Consider the following 16803-nt stretch of genomic DNA (forward strand, 5'->3'; position numbering starts at 1 on the left):
CAGAGGGGAGGGGGAAAGACATCCTCTTGGACATGCGGGTAGGAAGAATAGGATGAGGAACTGTGGAATGGCAGAACAGAAGGAGGGCAATGACTGGACTGTAAAAAAATAAAAGTAACAAAAAATGAATAAAATCAGAAACATATTAACAATTATACAAAGCAAAATAAGTATCACTACTAAGAACTGTTAGTTTAAGAAAAATTTAACTCTGAAAGGATTATATGATGTTCACAGTTTGAAAGAAAAGTAAAGGTCCAGGCCACTGCAGAAGCAGTCTCTGAAGATTCCTTTCTGGTTTTGTTTTATTTTAAAAAACGTTTTTCACAGTAAGAACTCACAAATGACAAAGCTCCTCTCTCTTTAACATTTAAGGATATTCCCCATCTTCCAATGTCATACCACTTGGGGATATGCCTGGTATTCCAAACATAAGGGTAATAATCATGAGAGTCGGAAGGGTACTCTGAACTTCTTCTCTTACCTTACTCAACTTGTTTTTAACAGGTATTTCTGAACCCTGATTTGAATGTTCTAAGAGAATATGAAGCATTGAGAATGATTCCAACTCTCTCACAGGAAAGGGGCAAAGACCTCCCTCAAGGTCCTTACTGTCATTATTAAACCTAAAGTTAATTTTGTCAGCTTAGTAGGTATATAGGCAGAGCAGAACTGATTGTGAGCCTCAAGTCAAGAATATAGGGGCATGATTTATGAGAGACGTGGAAGATCATGGTGTAAAAAGGTCCTCAAATGAGGGCTGGCAATCTTCCTACTCCTGTTCTTACACACTTATCACAAAATCCATTCTAGCCAATTATGCACCTCAATAGAAAGATCTTGGGAAAGTGCTTTTACAACACAAAAGGCAATCACACACAAACAAAAAAAACCCTGATAAAGTAAAACTTTCCAAAAATATATCTTCTATTGAACAAGACAGGCCATGTCAATAATAATAATAATGACGTGAAAAACTGCAAAACAACCCAATATGAGGGTGAAATGGCACTGTATTTATAGCTGCCAAGTGAGTAAACTCAAATAAATGCACACACACACACACACACACACACACACACACAATTATGTGGCATAGTATATTCACATTAGATGCAAAGGCTGGGCAGCAATTATACTCTAATCATTTATTTGCTTAAAAGATATGCACAGTAGCACAAAGTAACCCGGACAATGATAGATGTCCATAATATCACTTACATAATTGGATTATTTGGAATAGATTAAAAGGTGGAAAATTCTAAATGTCTATAAACTTTATAATGAGGAGCAGTCCATTCTGCAAGTCACCATTCATGACAATAAACAAAATAGTCTTCAGTATTCGTGGCCCAATAGTACAGATTACATAAAATTATACAGATTTATTTTCAAAGCTTATGGTTTAAACTGTTACTAATCAGAGATGATTGATTCCTACTGTGCTGTCTTTGCACATCTGAACAATAGTTGGAATGATAGTATGTACTATACAACAAAAAACTAAAAGCTCTGTAAGCAGTCTTTATTGAGAGCACCCAGCTTGTATCTGTATATGTAACACTGGCTTTCAGTAATTTCCCCAAGTGCCATGGTTAGGCAGAGTTATGAATATGTTAACAGTATGTAGCTAACTGATATTCCCAAGAATGTTTATCTCATGTGCACCTACTACCGAATATTTCACTGTGTATTAAAGAGGGACAATAAACTTGGAAAAAGAAACAAATCACTATGCATACCTCATGTTCTCAGCTGAATCTTCTGGCATTGGGGCTACAGTTTGTACAGCTGGAAGATTTTTGCTGGTAGCACCATTAACAAAACTAGAAGAGGAGGAAGAGGAGGAGGACCCTGAATCCACAGCACCTGTACCCAAAATAATAATTTTAGTTTTAAATATAAATTTATTTAACAAAATAATTTTATTATTTCATTTCTATTTGATTTTCAAAAAAACAACTCATCAAATTTTCTAACAAGAATTTGACAATTAAAATTATTTGATCATTAGTATACTAATAATTTCTATGGATATTACATTAAAATCCAGTTGATTTACTTATGTTAATCTAACAAAATTACATGTTACAAATGGGTATAAATAAAAGACATCAACACATGAAAAAATTCTACCTTAAGTGAGGCTGATAAAACAATACAAATTTAAATGTGAAAAAATTTACCCCCTTTTACTGCTGTGTTGTAATATTCATAGACCTCAAGCTCTCAGGCATAATTTACAGAGCACTGGGAACATAATTTTATCATTTTGTAGCATTAAATTCTGACGCTGATGAAATGATTGCTTCAGAAGGCCTATCTTGAGTTCAACCATACTTGATTTTAAAATAATGAGTTCTCCTCAATGATATGAAAATGCCGTTTTAGAGAAGATTTTTCTAGAATATGCCATGTGAGCACATCAAAGAGCTGTGGAGCTGAGGGACCTCTAGTGTTCCTAAGTATTATGTCTTATGCTATTTCCAACAAAGTGACTTGCTCACTGGATTTCTACTGTAACAGCTATACAGTGCCATGTGCCAACATCTAAACTGTATACCATAGCTCACACTTCTATATATCTATATGTGATCAAGTATTAAGGGGGAAGGTTACTAAGGAGAAAGTTTTAATTTTTACTTAGTATATATTTTGTACTATCAAAAAACTTATACTGTTATATATCAAATGCTAATTTTAAAATAGAAACTATAAGTGTAATGTCTTATACAAAGAAAAAAAGTAATTTAATCTTTTCATTTTACTGCAGTCATAAGAAAAATTAGGATTCTATTTACTAGACATCACTAAGTATAGATTCTACTATACTCTAATATTTTTAAAACTGAAAAAAAAACTTACAAATTTTACAATGCCATAATGCTGCTCACTGATTGAGACAAGTACACATGCTTAAGAGAGTGTTCTACTTACTACACCCCATAAATGTGTGGTTCATGATATGTCAGACTCAGGTGGCATGATAAACAAGATAGATACAGAAAGCACAAAAAAAGAGCTACAAAATCAATAGAAATGGGAAGAGTCTAAGTAATGATAATAAATGGAAAAGTTCAAGGCTATACAGTTTGGAGAACAGAAGACTACTATAGTCAGGGAAGAAAAGTCAGGGTCATCTTGCGTTGTATAAATACCTAAAATGGAATCACAAAGATTTGGGTAAGGATTTATTTAGCTAATAATCAACAGGAACATTTCTGTAAATGAGAGAGGGAGAGAGACAGAGACAGAGAAAAAGAGAGAGAGACAATGAGAGAGAGAGAGAGAGAGAGAGAGAGAGAGAGAGAGAGAGAGAGACAGACAGACAAACAGACAGAAAGAGGAGACAGAGAAAGAGACAGAGAGTCAGAGATACAGAGAGAGGAGACAGACACAGTGAGATAGAGACAGTGAAAGAGACAGAGACAGATTTTATTCAGGCTTTAATTTTTATAGTGATTTGGAATTTGTGGTTTCTAGAATCATAGAAAATAGCTGGACAATGAATTAATTTATATTCTTAGGTTATAACTATCAAATTAATTCAGTGTAAGGTAATAGTCCTTATTCATATGCTCTTTTAATGAAGTTGAGGCTCTTGCATTTATCAAGGTTCTTAGGGAATTTTGCCTTTCCTTGAAGCATTTAGCAAAGGATACATCTTAGGGGTCAGTCAGAAAACTCTATGTTCTAGCACATGCCCCTTTGACATGCTTTATATGTTTAGTTTTACCTGTCACTCTCCAGTGTCTAAATCACCTTTTGCTCCCCAAGTGTATTCCAATAATTTGATTTACCCTGAAAGTAGAGTATGATGTTTTGAGACAACTCAAAACAAAAACCAGTACTGTCTCCTAAAATGACCACCGTGTCTGTGTCCTAGAGCCAGCAACAGATTCTGAAAAATTGTCATACAGGGTACAGCACACTAAAAGACTAAACTAACCATGAATGTTCTGGGCTTTTTAGTTGTTAAAATCAAATGGGAAAATGAAGATACAGCAAACAGAGAAAAAAGGATGAAGCTTCACAAAAGTCTATAAGGACGATACCTGTCGTGTTAATCATACTTTTTGGTGTAGCTCCAGGGGCAGCAAATATACTTGAGGTACTGCCTGTTGGCAGCCCACTTCCCGCAGCCGTGGCTCCCACAGTGGTGACAGCTAGACTACCTGGAGGTGGCTTCTTTACAGGCACCACCACACTCCTGTGGAGAAAGAAAGAAAACAAGACCAAAACTTGAGATGAAGCCTGTCCCCATGATGGTACACCAGAAATAGAAAGCCTACACGGAGCACAGCTCAGCTGCCTCTCATCAGTCTTTGCTTCTCTTCTCTGACCATCCACACTGTCAACTTGCAAACCCAAAGTCACTGTTCTAGTCTATTCTCACCTACCATTTCTAACAACCCTCTTTCTAATGTGGAATGACCAACTAGTTAGAAAAAATAACTTAGATCTTTGTCCTTTGTGAGGCAGCAGCTCCTCCTACAGCTTTGAGGAAAAGAAAAGTAAAAGAGCTGAACAAAATCAAACCACACCATGCTTGGTGACAACACAAAGTGAAATAATATTTGGCACTTAATAAAATAGAACAATCATAAGGAAAGAGATAAATGAATCAATAATCAGTAAGTCAAATGAAAGAAGGCTGACGAAAACTGAGAAGTTTCTGACTTGAAAATTTATTTGGTAAACACTAGTGTAGAATCTGGAGTTTGGGAATCTTCTAAAATGGCAAATGAAAAATAATCACATACCAGAGAAACAAATGCTGTCATATAAGGGAAAATGTCATAAAATTGGACTACCAATGGTTTATTGGGCTAAAGTCCTTGCCTCATGTACTGGAGAACCTGAGCCCTAGAACCTAAGTAAAGAAGCCAGAAGGTGGTGGGAGGTATCTGTAATTCCAGAACTCGTGAAACAAGATGGGAGTTGGAGACAGAAGCTCATATGCAATGCAACACAGCATAAACAACACCCTCTCTTTCCAGCAAGGTGAAAGGAGAGAACTGGACTCCCAAAAGTCCTTAGATCTCCAGGAAGTGTGTGTATGCTAAAATCTGTCATAAATTTATATATATAAATTTATATATAAATTTATATATATAAATTTATATATATAAATTTATGACATATATAGAATTGTATATATATAATTATATAAATATATATATATACATTTACTTATAAAAATATATATTTATATAAAACAACAAAGACATATTGACAGCCAAAATGGAAAATATGATGCTGAAAAAATGAAGTGAGATAGCAAAGCACACCAAGAAAATGAAGAGCTTGTAATTTTGGTTCTCTCATCACAAAAGCTCTCAACACCACAAACAAATTCAGAGGACAGCACGTGTATATAGCTGAAGTGCCACTTACCTTTTAATTCTTAACTTTAGAGACATAGAAATTCATTTTTTTCTCATATTTATTCAACAATTTCAAATGAACTTAACTTAAATCTTCTGAACACTTTACTGTCTTAAACTCTGATGATGAACATATGTGTATATAGCACAATTATAAAATCTGAATTTCTAAAATATAATTAGTATCTGTACTTCTGTGCTATAAAGGCCTATTTCTCAAAACTTACATCACTTCAAATTTGAATTCATAAATATCTCCCAAGCAAAAAGATTCATGAGATAATTTTAAGCTCTAATGTAAAGCATGAAAAATAGCCACTGACAACATAAACATCTTCAATGAAGTCATTTAATGCCCTTATATTTCATTGTTAATATGACCATTTTTATTTTGTATTTATTTATTTTTCTGGACTATCCTTATCAAGCTGTTACTTTTACTCTCATAAAGGTAAAATCAGAGGCCATCAACATGTCTGCTCTTTAGCATGGTAGTAGCAATCCTTCCACAAAATGAAGAGCAATACTTATAACCTGCTTTGTAAATTTTATGAAAATTAAGTCCACTAGTGAAACTATATGAACAGAACATTCTAAGGTCCAAATTTCTTCGCTTTCTTTAACATAAACCCTTAATTTTCAAAGAAATAATTCTGTTAATTACTTCAGTAACTATTTTAATGTTGAAAATTTAAATTTTTGATGATTATTTTTCTTAATGAGCTCATATAACTTTTTGAAACTAAAGGAATTATAATATTAAATGATATTAATTGGGCCATAAAATTTTCTCCACTTTCTATCTAGAGATACTGTTTCCCTCATTTTTGGTAGTGATGACAAAACTAAGTGAGCATCTAAAACAAATACTAAAAAAACAAATGATAAAGAAACAAGGGCTCAGTTGATAAAGCATTTGCTGTGCTAGCAGGAAGACTTGAGCTGGGTGGGATCCCCTGGAGCTGGTATAATGCCTGGCTCAATAAGGCTCCAGTAAGTGTAACACTGGGCACTGGGGAGGTAGAGATAGGAGGAGGTTCTTGGGGTTTGCGAGCCAGCCAGTTTAACCAAATTGGTGAGCTCAAGACCAGTGAGAAACCTGTCTCAAAAACTCCAGTGTAGAGCAACTGAGGAAGATAACTGACATCAACATCTAAAGCGCGCACGCCTGCGCGCGCGCATGAACACACACACACACACACACACACACACACACACACAGACACAGTTGGTTAGCAGTACTGTAGGGTGAATCTGTAAATGGCAGGAGAAATAGTATCACAGATTTCTAATGCATCATTGTCATCATTATCAATTATGGGCAAACTTTCATGTAACATATTATCTATAGCATCTCTATAGTTCTCTGTGCAGAACCTACAAGACATATTAAGAAAATTACGTATGAAAATTCTGTAATGAAAGATTATGAACAGCATGCAAAAATCTCAGACATCTGAAGCCTTTTGAAGCCAGTCAGCGATCCCATTGGGTTAGGTAAAGTACAGAGCTGAGAGCACATCTTCTAGGGTCCCAGCCTGGGTTAGAGGTCTAGATCTGACAACTGCTAACTGTGTGGGATGGAGCATGTGAGTCTCTGTCAACTCATTTCTCTTCACCGTTAAAATGAAATTTCCAATCGTTTGTACTGCATAAAATTGCTGGCAAAATGCTTGGCACTGCACCTGCATACTACAGATCATCACTGCACTTTAGGCTATTGATATCACCGTGGAACCTTTGAAAGTGCTGATGCCGTCCTGGTCTGATGCAGCCTGAAAGAAGCTACAATGCTGTGACCTTCTGCCCTTGTCCACACAAGTGAAAAACCTACCAGGAGTGTGAGGCATTGTATTTTAGCAGTAACAACAAAGAATGTATCTTAACAGAACACTTACAGTTGAACATAAAGAAAACAGTCTTATGAAGCTTGAAGAGACTAAAAAATATATGGAAAACGCAGTAGCTTTTAAAGCCTCTAAAGACATAAAACTTCCATGTATGTGAAAATATCAAGTTAGGACCGGCAGCCCCAGGAAAGCTCTGTAATACTTACCAACTAATTTGCAGTGTATGCTCAAATGGTTGGGATGGCTATGTGACAAGAGCTCAACTTATTTTAACAAAAAGATGAGTTTTACTGATTTTACAGGTATTTGTTTTCACCAATAACTTTATGAATTTTTGAAGACAAATTGTTTTAGTTAAGATGATTAAATTGTTTGCCTAGGTTCACACAACTGAATATTCTTGTGCCCAAGATCCCTACAGTCCTGTTCCAACCCCAAAGCTGGACAGGGAGCTTTCCTAATATCCTTCCTGCCTTTCCTAGGATGCCAACCTTGCCCCCATCAAGAACTTTCTTACTTCTTTGGAGACTGCCTAATACCCACCTGCTCTCTTTTCCCAGGAATATATATCATTTCTCTTCTCTAGGCCACTTGGGTTCCGGTATGCTTCTTCTTATATTGGAATGCAGGATGAACTTACTTCTGTTAGGGCCTTCTTTTTTCTCCCATAGGAAAACCCAACACCCAACCCCTACATTCACCAGGACCCCTTACCAATCTCAGTTTTATGGCTGGCTCTGCAGATAAAGTGACCAGCCTATACAAAGACTTGACTTCACTTCAATTTAGTAATCAAAGTCTTGGTTAGAGCAGCAAAACAGAAAGGAACAGAAAAGATACAAATAGGAAAAGAATTAAGAGAATTCTTGTTTGCTGTTGATATAATTCTATATATGAGACCTTATAGATTTACCTAGACCACTCCCAGAATTAAATTAAAGATGCTGAGAAAGAATCAAGGGAAACAATTCCATTTCACAATAGCCAACAACAACAACAAGAACAACAAGACCTCTGAGTAGGACTAAGCAGGGACATGAAGGTTTTCTCCAATAATAACTTTAAATCTCTGAAGACAGAAATTGAGGAAGACACTAGAAGACAAAAAGATCTCTCTTATTTATGTATTGGTAGAACTATAGGTGTAAAACAGACCCAATAAATTAGACCTAATGAAACGAAAAACCTGCTATACAGCAAATGAAACAATCAAATGAAAAGGCAGTTTACTGAATGAGAGTGTCCTGGCTAGTTTTGTGTCAACTTGACACAAGAAGAAATCATCAGAGAGGAAGCCTCAATTGAGAAGATGCTTCCCTAAAATATGGATATAGGCAAGCCTGTGGGGCATTTTCCTAATTAGTGATTGGTGTATGCGGTCCTGGGGCAGAAATGCAGAGAAGCTTTCCACAACAGCAGTCCCCAATGATACAAGAAAGTCCAGGATTTCAAAACCTTTATTGCCATAGTGGATGAGAGATGGTCTAGATGTGCATCGCCCATTTAAGCAAAGGTGGGCCTGGCTTAAATAGGAAGGAGGAAGAGAGAAGGGACTGGGAAAAGGAACATGTAATTGGCTATGCCCTCTGGCTTTTAGGTAACTCATTAATATGGAAATCTCTCTAGGGCTGAGGCCTGTAGTCATGCCCTCTGTGGATGGTGATGCAAACGTCTCCGGGAGGGGCTGCTTTGTCCTATGTGACTGAACGGTGCAGGTTAATGGAGATCATAGACCGTGTATCAGGAGCCTGGAATCGGGGGTGTGGGGAGATATGTGCAGTTCCTACACAGGCAATGGACACCTATTGGATCTCTGGCTATCTCAAAACCAGTTCTCTACCGGAGATCAAATCATCCTTTCACGGTCCTACAGATGTGGGTGGAGTCCATTGTAGGAGAAGCAACCCTTGGGCAGGTGGTACTGGGTTCTATAAGAGAGCAGGTTGAGTAAGCCATGAGCAGTAAGCAGGACCCCTCTGTGGTCTCTGCATCAGCTGTTACATCCAGGTTCCTACCCTGTTAGATTTCCTGTCCTGTCTTTCTTCAATGATGGACTATGATATGGAAGTCTAAGTCCATCAAACACTTTCCTCTCTAACATGCTTTTTCGTCACTGTAGCAATAGAAGCCCCAACTAAGATGAAGTGATACCAGGAGTTGAATATTACTGGGACAGCCCTGACCATGCTGTTTTCTGGGAGACAAGAGTTGCTGTGGTGATTATGTCTTCACCGAAATAGAACATGAATATCAAAGCTGGTACAAGGATAGTGGGGTATTACTGTCACAGACCTGACAATGTTTTGGGAAAGCCTGTGGTACATACTAAAACTTTGAATAGAAAAGCCAGTGCGTGTTTGAGAGCTCAGTGGGATGTTCTTTAGGAGCTTGGAAGATAAGAATGTTGAGGGCAATGCAGATGATGGAGGCATGATTTGTAAAGTTTCAGGGGGAGGTTTAAAGACTCTAGTGGGGTCAACTGTTATCTTGAATGAACAGGAAAAAAATTCTTTGCAATCATAAGACTAATAACACAATACACAAAAAATATCAAGAAAACGGACTATCCCATCCCCTCAAAAGATTTACAGATAAAAACAAGAAATTCTAAAAAGAACTACAAGTGATGAAAAAACAGTTTTAGAAACTGTTCAACATCTAGGAATGCAGAATAAAACTACCTTGAGTCCCATCTCATGGTAATCAGAATGACTATTATCAAGAAATTACATGACAACAAATGTTGGTAATGTGAGGGTAAAGAAATCCTTATTAACTGTCAGTAGGAGTACAGACTGGTATACAGACTATGGAAATAGGTGTGACGATTCCTCAAAAACCTACGAATAGAAGTGTTGTATATCTCAACTATTTTATTCCTGAGTATATTTCCCAAAAACACAATGTTATCCTACATAGGTATTTGCTCATCAGAATTCCTGTCACTCTAGTCACAATGGCTAGGAAATGGAAACAGGTTATATGTCCATCAACTGGTGGATATGAGGAAAATGTGGTTCATATCCACATTGGAATTTTGTTTAGCTATAAACAAATAAAATTCACAGGTAAATGGATGGAATTGAAAAAAAAATTAGTAAAGTAACTGAAGCTCAAAAACCACATACCAATAGCATACCTTGATGGTTTATCAAAGCTTCAAAGTAGTTAGAAACTAATATGGGCTCTTGCTTGCTTCTAAGAACTTGATGATGAGACCCAATCACATAGTGCATCACCTACACTGGCTCACGGTGGAGAAAAATCAAGCTGGAACTAAGCTAGAAGCTTCCTTTTTGCTGGCTACCTTCTACAGTACTGGTAAGTGCTATTCAAACTGCTGGGTAAGAAAATGTATTGATGGTCATGTCTGCTTGTGAACTCTACAAACCACTAGATAGATGAACCAGCCTAGGAAGATGTGCTCACTAACGAAATAATAGTATTGCTGCTATAAAGACAAATAATTTCTAATTAAATATGATGTTCTCTCCATACAAAGGGATCTATGCCTGGTACTGTAAAACCTACTAAAGACCCATAGGAAGTAATAGGCCCTGGAGGAGAATGGAATACAGTTTTATAGCTAACTTGGAACAATGTCAAAGTGTCATTTAAATATTTAGGTTTATATACAAACAAATACTCCTCTCAGCTTTAATCTGAGAAGACTTTCCAGCGACTGAGAATAAATACAGAGATTCATGGATGTAGAGGGTGATAAGAATAAGTGACAGATGAGCACTGAGCCCTAAATAAGACATATATACACCACCTGCTCCAAATATGATGAGTGCATAAAATGCGATTAGGAACAGTGACACCAGTGGTGGTTAGAGCCACTCTACACTGCTGGATTATTTGCCAGTCAGATTCAAGGAGCAGGGGTATCACAGCCTTCAGTTGTATATTCACTGGGACCCCACTAGGCTCCAGTGGATAGTGCCAGGACTCTCACAAATGGTCGGCTTGAACTAAATAGGTCACAAAAAACAAAATCAAAAGTCTTGAATCTGGGAAAGGGACTGGTAAGAAGAGAGTGGTTGGCAGAGTTGGGAGGGAGGAGAAGGAGGGCAGGCTGTGAGAGTAATCAGAATACATTCCATAAATCTATGAAACTATCAAAGAAAAATTAATAAAATGGAAAAGTGTCTCTGGCATAAATATGCAGATATTTAACTGCAGTGGAGAACACCCAAGATATGTAGAGGACAGTGGGAAGGAATAGCAAGAAAAGATTATAGAGAGGTCAAATAATAGCCAGGTTTATTCATTCCCAGATTATCACACTTTGTCCAAAAAGGCTTGTGTGAAAAACAGAAACTATGTGAAAAAATAATGTTCTAAATAGTTTAGGAATTGTAATGACTGCCCCTGTAAATTTTAGAACTAACACGAATCCAGTGAATCCAATGGTATTTGGCATGACACTTGAGATGACTCCTGACTCTTAAACTCTGAACCTCCTTCCAATAATCTGAATACGATTGAGAGCATAAATCGATTCTTCCAAATGCCTATCTAAATCCTCTTATATATTCAAGACATTAGGAACATTTTTTGCTAAATGATTAACAAAAGTAGCTGTCTTAACTTCTTGTGTCACAGCAACCGCAGAAGAAGTGTTGCTAGCAATTAATGTAATTAAAGCTGTCATACCAGTAACAATCAAGCCCACTACCCTCTCTTACTTCTACTTAAAGACTGACTCACTTCTTCCAGTACTTGCAAGTTTTTGTCAGAATACCAAGGTTCTGTGATACTCAGGTCAATAAAACAAAAGCTGGTTGATAGACCTCTGTAACAGACATGCCAGGTTTCAACACATTAACACAATTAGAAAGTGTACAATCAATGCAACTTACATTAAATGCTGTAGAAGAAAAGTAATTTTAACTTGACAATTAAAAGATCCTTAACACATGTACTAACACTTGCTTGAAATCCAGATCCTCTCCCAATTTTATCTCTTGCTAACATAACATCATAGAGAACTGTAGCTAACTTCCAAATATGTCTCTGAAAATGTCTTGCAATGTATTTGGCATAATTTGAATACCTCTCTGGATATTTTAACTTTTCATAGTGAGCTTATGAATTTAAAGAATGCTGGTCTGCTGAGTGTTGATTCGACAGATACTGCTGACAAAATTACCTACTGCCTGAGGTCAGTATTTCTATTTTGGTAAGCGTCAGGAAGGGCATATATAGCTTGATTATGCTAGCCCTTTATGTCCTGGGAATACTGTTATTCCTGCCTATTGTGTTAAAGCTTGTCTTTAACAACTTCAACATGTTGGCAGCCAGAGTACATGGCTTTAAACTGAAAATGGACTCTCAGACAGAGTTATAAATCTAACAGGCTGACAAGCCAAGGACGGGTAAGATTCTGCACAAAGCCTTATCAACCTAAGACATAAGTGAATTGCCTTTGATAATGCATATTCCACGACAAGTAGGGAAGGCATTTTTGTCAAATGATCTAAGACAGGCTTAGTCTTGTTTATGAAATAAAAAAGAAGGAGATGCAGAGAGCTTTTGGGGGTGCTTGTCAAGAATCTGACATGGGCCAAGGACAAGGAAATGGGCTGCTTGGCAGGAATCGGACATTAGGCTAGAACAAAGAATTAATTTCAGGCAGAAATCTAAATCTTAGGCTAGAACAAGGAAGTAGTCTTCAGACAGGAAAATAACTTTGGGCTAGGACAGGGAAGTAGGCTCAGATATTTTGGTTGTTTTGTTAAAGCCTTAGAAATAGTGATCACAATCACAGGAGTGTTTATGGAATTTTGTTTATCGCCTTGCTTGTTCTTTGACTATTTGCATCTATGGTATTACTAGTTTATCAACCCAGAACTGACCATAATACTTGCATGTAATTAAAATGGTATAAAAGCAAAAAAGGAGGAGGGGAGAATGGGCTTGGAAGTTTCTAAGGAGGGGAAATAAAGAAAGGGGAAGACATCTGTATTATAAATAAATAAAATATCCAATAAAAAAAGAAAAATATTACATCTATGTTTTAAGAGAATTATATAAGAATATATTATTATTAGTGTATTATGAACATTGACAATAACTTATTGACATTAACAATAAGATTTATTATACTTATTCAACAACACTTTATGAGTAGTTATGAGGTATAGGCATTCTTTTGGCTATACAGATTATGAAAATAAATGCTTTGTTCTTGAAAAAAATAGTTTAGAAATTGTAACTGTTTGCTGAATTTCATAAGAAATCATTGGGTTATTGATGGAATAATTCATCTATTATGCTTATATACTTGATAAAGTATTGGATAATACCTGTAAAATATATAAATAGTATTTCATCAATGCACCACTGAAGAGAGATTATTTAATTCAGTTAAACTCTCTGTAGATGTCAGGAAAGACAAGAGAACAAAGAGTCCAACCACATAGTCAAATCCATCACAGCCAGTCCACTATGAGAAGGATAAAATGAGAAATTACAATGGAATATTTGACTAGTAAAAGCTGGAGGGTTTGTAATTGATTTTCAATATATTTATCTTTCAAATGATATAATCAAAATAGATTCTGCAACAAACAGAAATAAGCAGGAACATAACATCAGCACACTAATTATACTTTTTAAAAATAATCTTAGTTCTGTGATTAAAGAAGTAAGACCAACTTGTGAACATTTCTTTATTACATAAATGTCTTATTTTTTATTTTCAGCACTAAAGCCGATGTTAACAATCTAAAGAAGTGAGAATGCACATACAATAAGCTTATACTTTGTTCAAATTAGAAAATTTTAAGTAAACAGTTTATTTGGCTGTAGCTATTTTAACACAGATTTTATTTCAGGAATGTTCATTTTTAGAAAAGAAAACAAGTTGGAGGCAAAATATTAAAAAAAATGAGGAAAAATACATTATTAGTATGCTTGACTACATCGATTTGAATACTAAATAAGTTTATAAAATAAGAAAAGATGACATATATTATATAATATTGACCATAATGGCTTCCTTACGGAAGCCATACAATTGCAAGCTTTCTTTAATAGCCTAAATTTACAACAATTATAAAAAGAAGAATAATAATAAAAATGTATCAACCACCACATTTTTTTTTCATTTACTATATTCCCAAGCTAAAAGTGTGTAATACAGAGTTTAATTTTAGGCAATAAAGAGGGTAGGTGGGGTCAAAGAAAAGCTAACAGTGGCGTAATTAGTGCCAGCTTGAATAGAACTATTAACAAACCAGGGTCTACTAGTAATTCTACCAAGAGATGTAGTGTTGCTAGAGAATTTTGTAACTTGCTGTATTAATTTCCAGATGTCTGTTAGAAAAAAAAATCAAAAATGCTTTCATTCAATAATAAAAATCTGTGCAATCTCTATACACACTGTGCTTAGTGAAGGGTGGTTTGAGAGATATAACTTTTGGTAATTCAGTGCAATCAAAGAAACCTTTTTAAATCTTCACTGATAACCGTGAGAAAATAAAAGGAACCAGCAGTTACATCTACATAAAAACATCTACATAAAGAATACAATAAACAATTTGAAGAAATATGAAATTCTAAAAATAAGTTTGTTTTATTAGACCTAAGAATTTCTAAATTTGATGTGGCTATTTACATATTAAAAATTATAAATTTTAAGACATCAAAATTCTCCATCGCTCTATCCTAAGTTGGAAGAGACAACTAGTATAGATGAGTGAAGAGCACTCCAGATTCTACAGCTGTTTATGTAAGCCATTTCCCAACTTACAGTCTAAAGTAAGCCTAATAAACACACTTCTGCAATGACTGCAACAGACCAATACACAGTCGGTTAACAAAAGGAATATCACAAGTGATTTCTAGTACAATCATATAATGCTAGTTAAAAAAAAAAACTGAGCAACTGAGTTTACAGTTATTTCAACTAAAAGTAAATCCAAATACTTTATGTTTAGAAGCCTTTGGTAATTCTGTTTGTCACTGGGAACTTTCTGGACTTTCATTCTAAAGGCTGTCATCTTGGATTCCATTTTTCAAGGAATGCAATCTATTGTTAAAAGATATGTCATAACTTGGATTTCAGACTTTAGTGTTTCAGAAATTTGTTTGTACATCATAATGCAATTATAGCTAGCTACCTTAGGACAGATAAGGTAAATGTCAGCAATATACTGTAAATAGAATTGAAAATGCAGCAGTCCAGGAGTTCTTGTGGGGATGATGTCTCTGCAAAGCTGCTCACAGCTTTAGAGTTTGAAGTTACATTTTTGATGTTGTCACTCTCAATCTATTGAAAGGCTGACAGACAATCAAACCCGTCTGGCTGGCTGGCAGCTCATTTTGCTGGCAGGTGGCAAACAATTAGACACACCAATTTGTGCCTCCTGATGACATTAAAGCATGAAACTAAGTTGTATGCAGGGCCTAGTGATTTGTGTGAAAGCATTTCAAAAATAATACTCCTCGCCGTGGCAACTCATTTCAGACTGCCACCTCCCATTATAGCTTTGAGTAGTGAAGACGACAGACTTGAGTTACGTGCAGTGCAAGGCCGCTTCTGTTCAATCCGTCATCAGTGCCCCTGAGACCTCAATCCCCTCCTTCATCAATATCACCTCATCATTTACATTTGCTGGGACTTGAGCTGCTGCATATATTAACTACACCAAGACTCTTCCTCAAAAGAATAAAAACATGAAAAACATGCTTTGTGCTCTTCCATTTCATTCTAATTAGTTAACAATTTAGAATAATGATTCACTCCTATTGTATTTTGCACAAATGCTACCAGGAATACAGGAAAAGTCCCAGTGTTTTAAAATAACATTCTGAAAGTATTAATTCTGTGTAACTAAGAGTAGTGTCCATTAAGGCGACAGCTGAAAGTTTTCATAAAAAATCTGAATAAAAATCTAAATCAACACAAAATTATTTTGCTTAATTATACAGAATCCTCTTCTGTGCATCTTAATAATTATCTGGATTTATTCATTTGTATTTTGACAAAAATGTAAAGATATAATTTAAGATTAAATTAGACAACTTCAAATAGCTTATTAATTTGTATTATTTAATATATAGACACTGGTAGTATTACATATACATAGAAAAAGGCATAGATTGGAACAAAGTCATAGGCATAAACACACTCATCCTGTAACTATAAATTGGACATGTGAAATAGAGATGTAATGTCAAATTCAGAAGAAACTATCAGTATTTGAATAAACATGAGAAAACAGAGTTAACTATTTAATCAAGACTTCAGAACAGAAAAGTTTGTAGAAAAGCATTTTCTACACTTCATAGTTTTATAATTTGCCACTTTTTAGAAACTTTTAATAGTCATTTTATATGACTATTTGTGAAAGTGACACTACACTATTCAGTAATACCTTAATAATGCTTATTCTTCTTTCCTATATGTTAATCTTGATATTTTAGCTTATGAAATACTTACTCAAATTAAATCTTTATCACTAAAGCTGGCAGTACTTGCTTATCAATAATCTCTCTCACAAACAAATTTTCGGTATGAAGATATGTTTTAAAACTCACTGATAGTCCACATAGTA

At 35.5% G+C, this 16803-nt stretch overlaps 1 protein-coding gene and 1 non-coding gene across 2 annotated transcripts in view; both read right to left on the reverse strand.

Moving 5' to 3' along the window:
• The window catches only part of Nbea (neurobeachin), a 513393-nt gene that overhangs the window by 303047 nt on the left and 193543 nt on the right, over positions 1-16803 (reverse strand). Inside the window, exons 31-32 of the mRNA XM_028763470.1 lie at positions 4056-4210; positions 1743-1869 (exon numbers count right to left, since the gene is read on the reverse strand). Coding sequence (XP_028619303.1) covers positions 1743-1869; positions 4056-4210 — 282 coding nt within the window. The remainder of the gene's footprint in view (positions 1-1742; positions 1870-4055; positions 4211-16803) is intronic.
• Positions 5800-5928, reverse strand: LOC114618037. The gene has a single exon (XR_003710903.1). It is a non-coding gene; the product is annotated as a small nucleolar RNA SNORA69 (small nucleolar RNA).

Source organism: Grammomys surdaster, unplaced genomic scaffold, assembly GCF_004785775.1.
Source record: "Grammomys surdaster isolate TR1022 unplaced genomic scaffold, NIH_TR_1.0 139, whole genome shotgun sequence".
NCBI lineage: Eukaryota > Metazoa > Chordata > Mammalia > Rodentia > Muridae > Grammomys > Grammomys surdaster.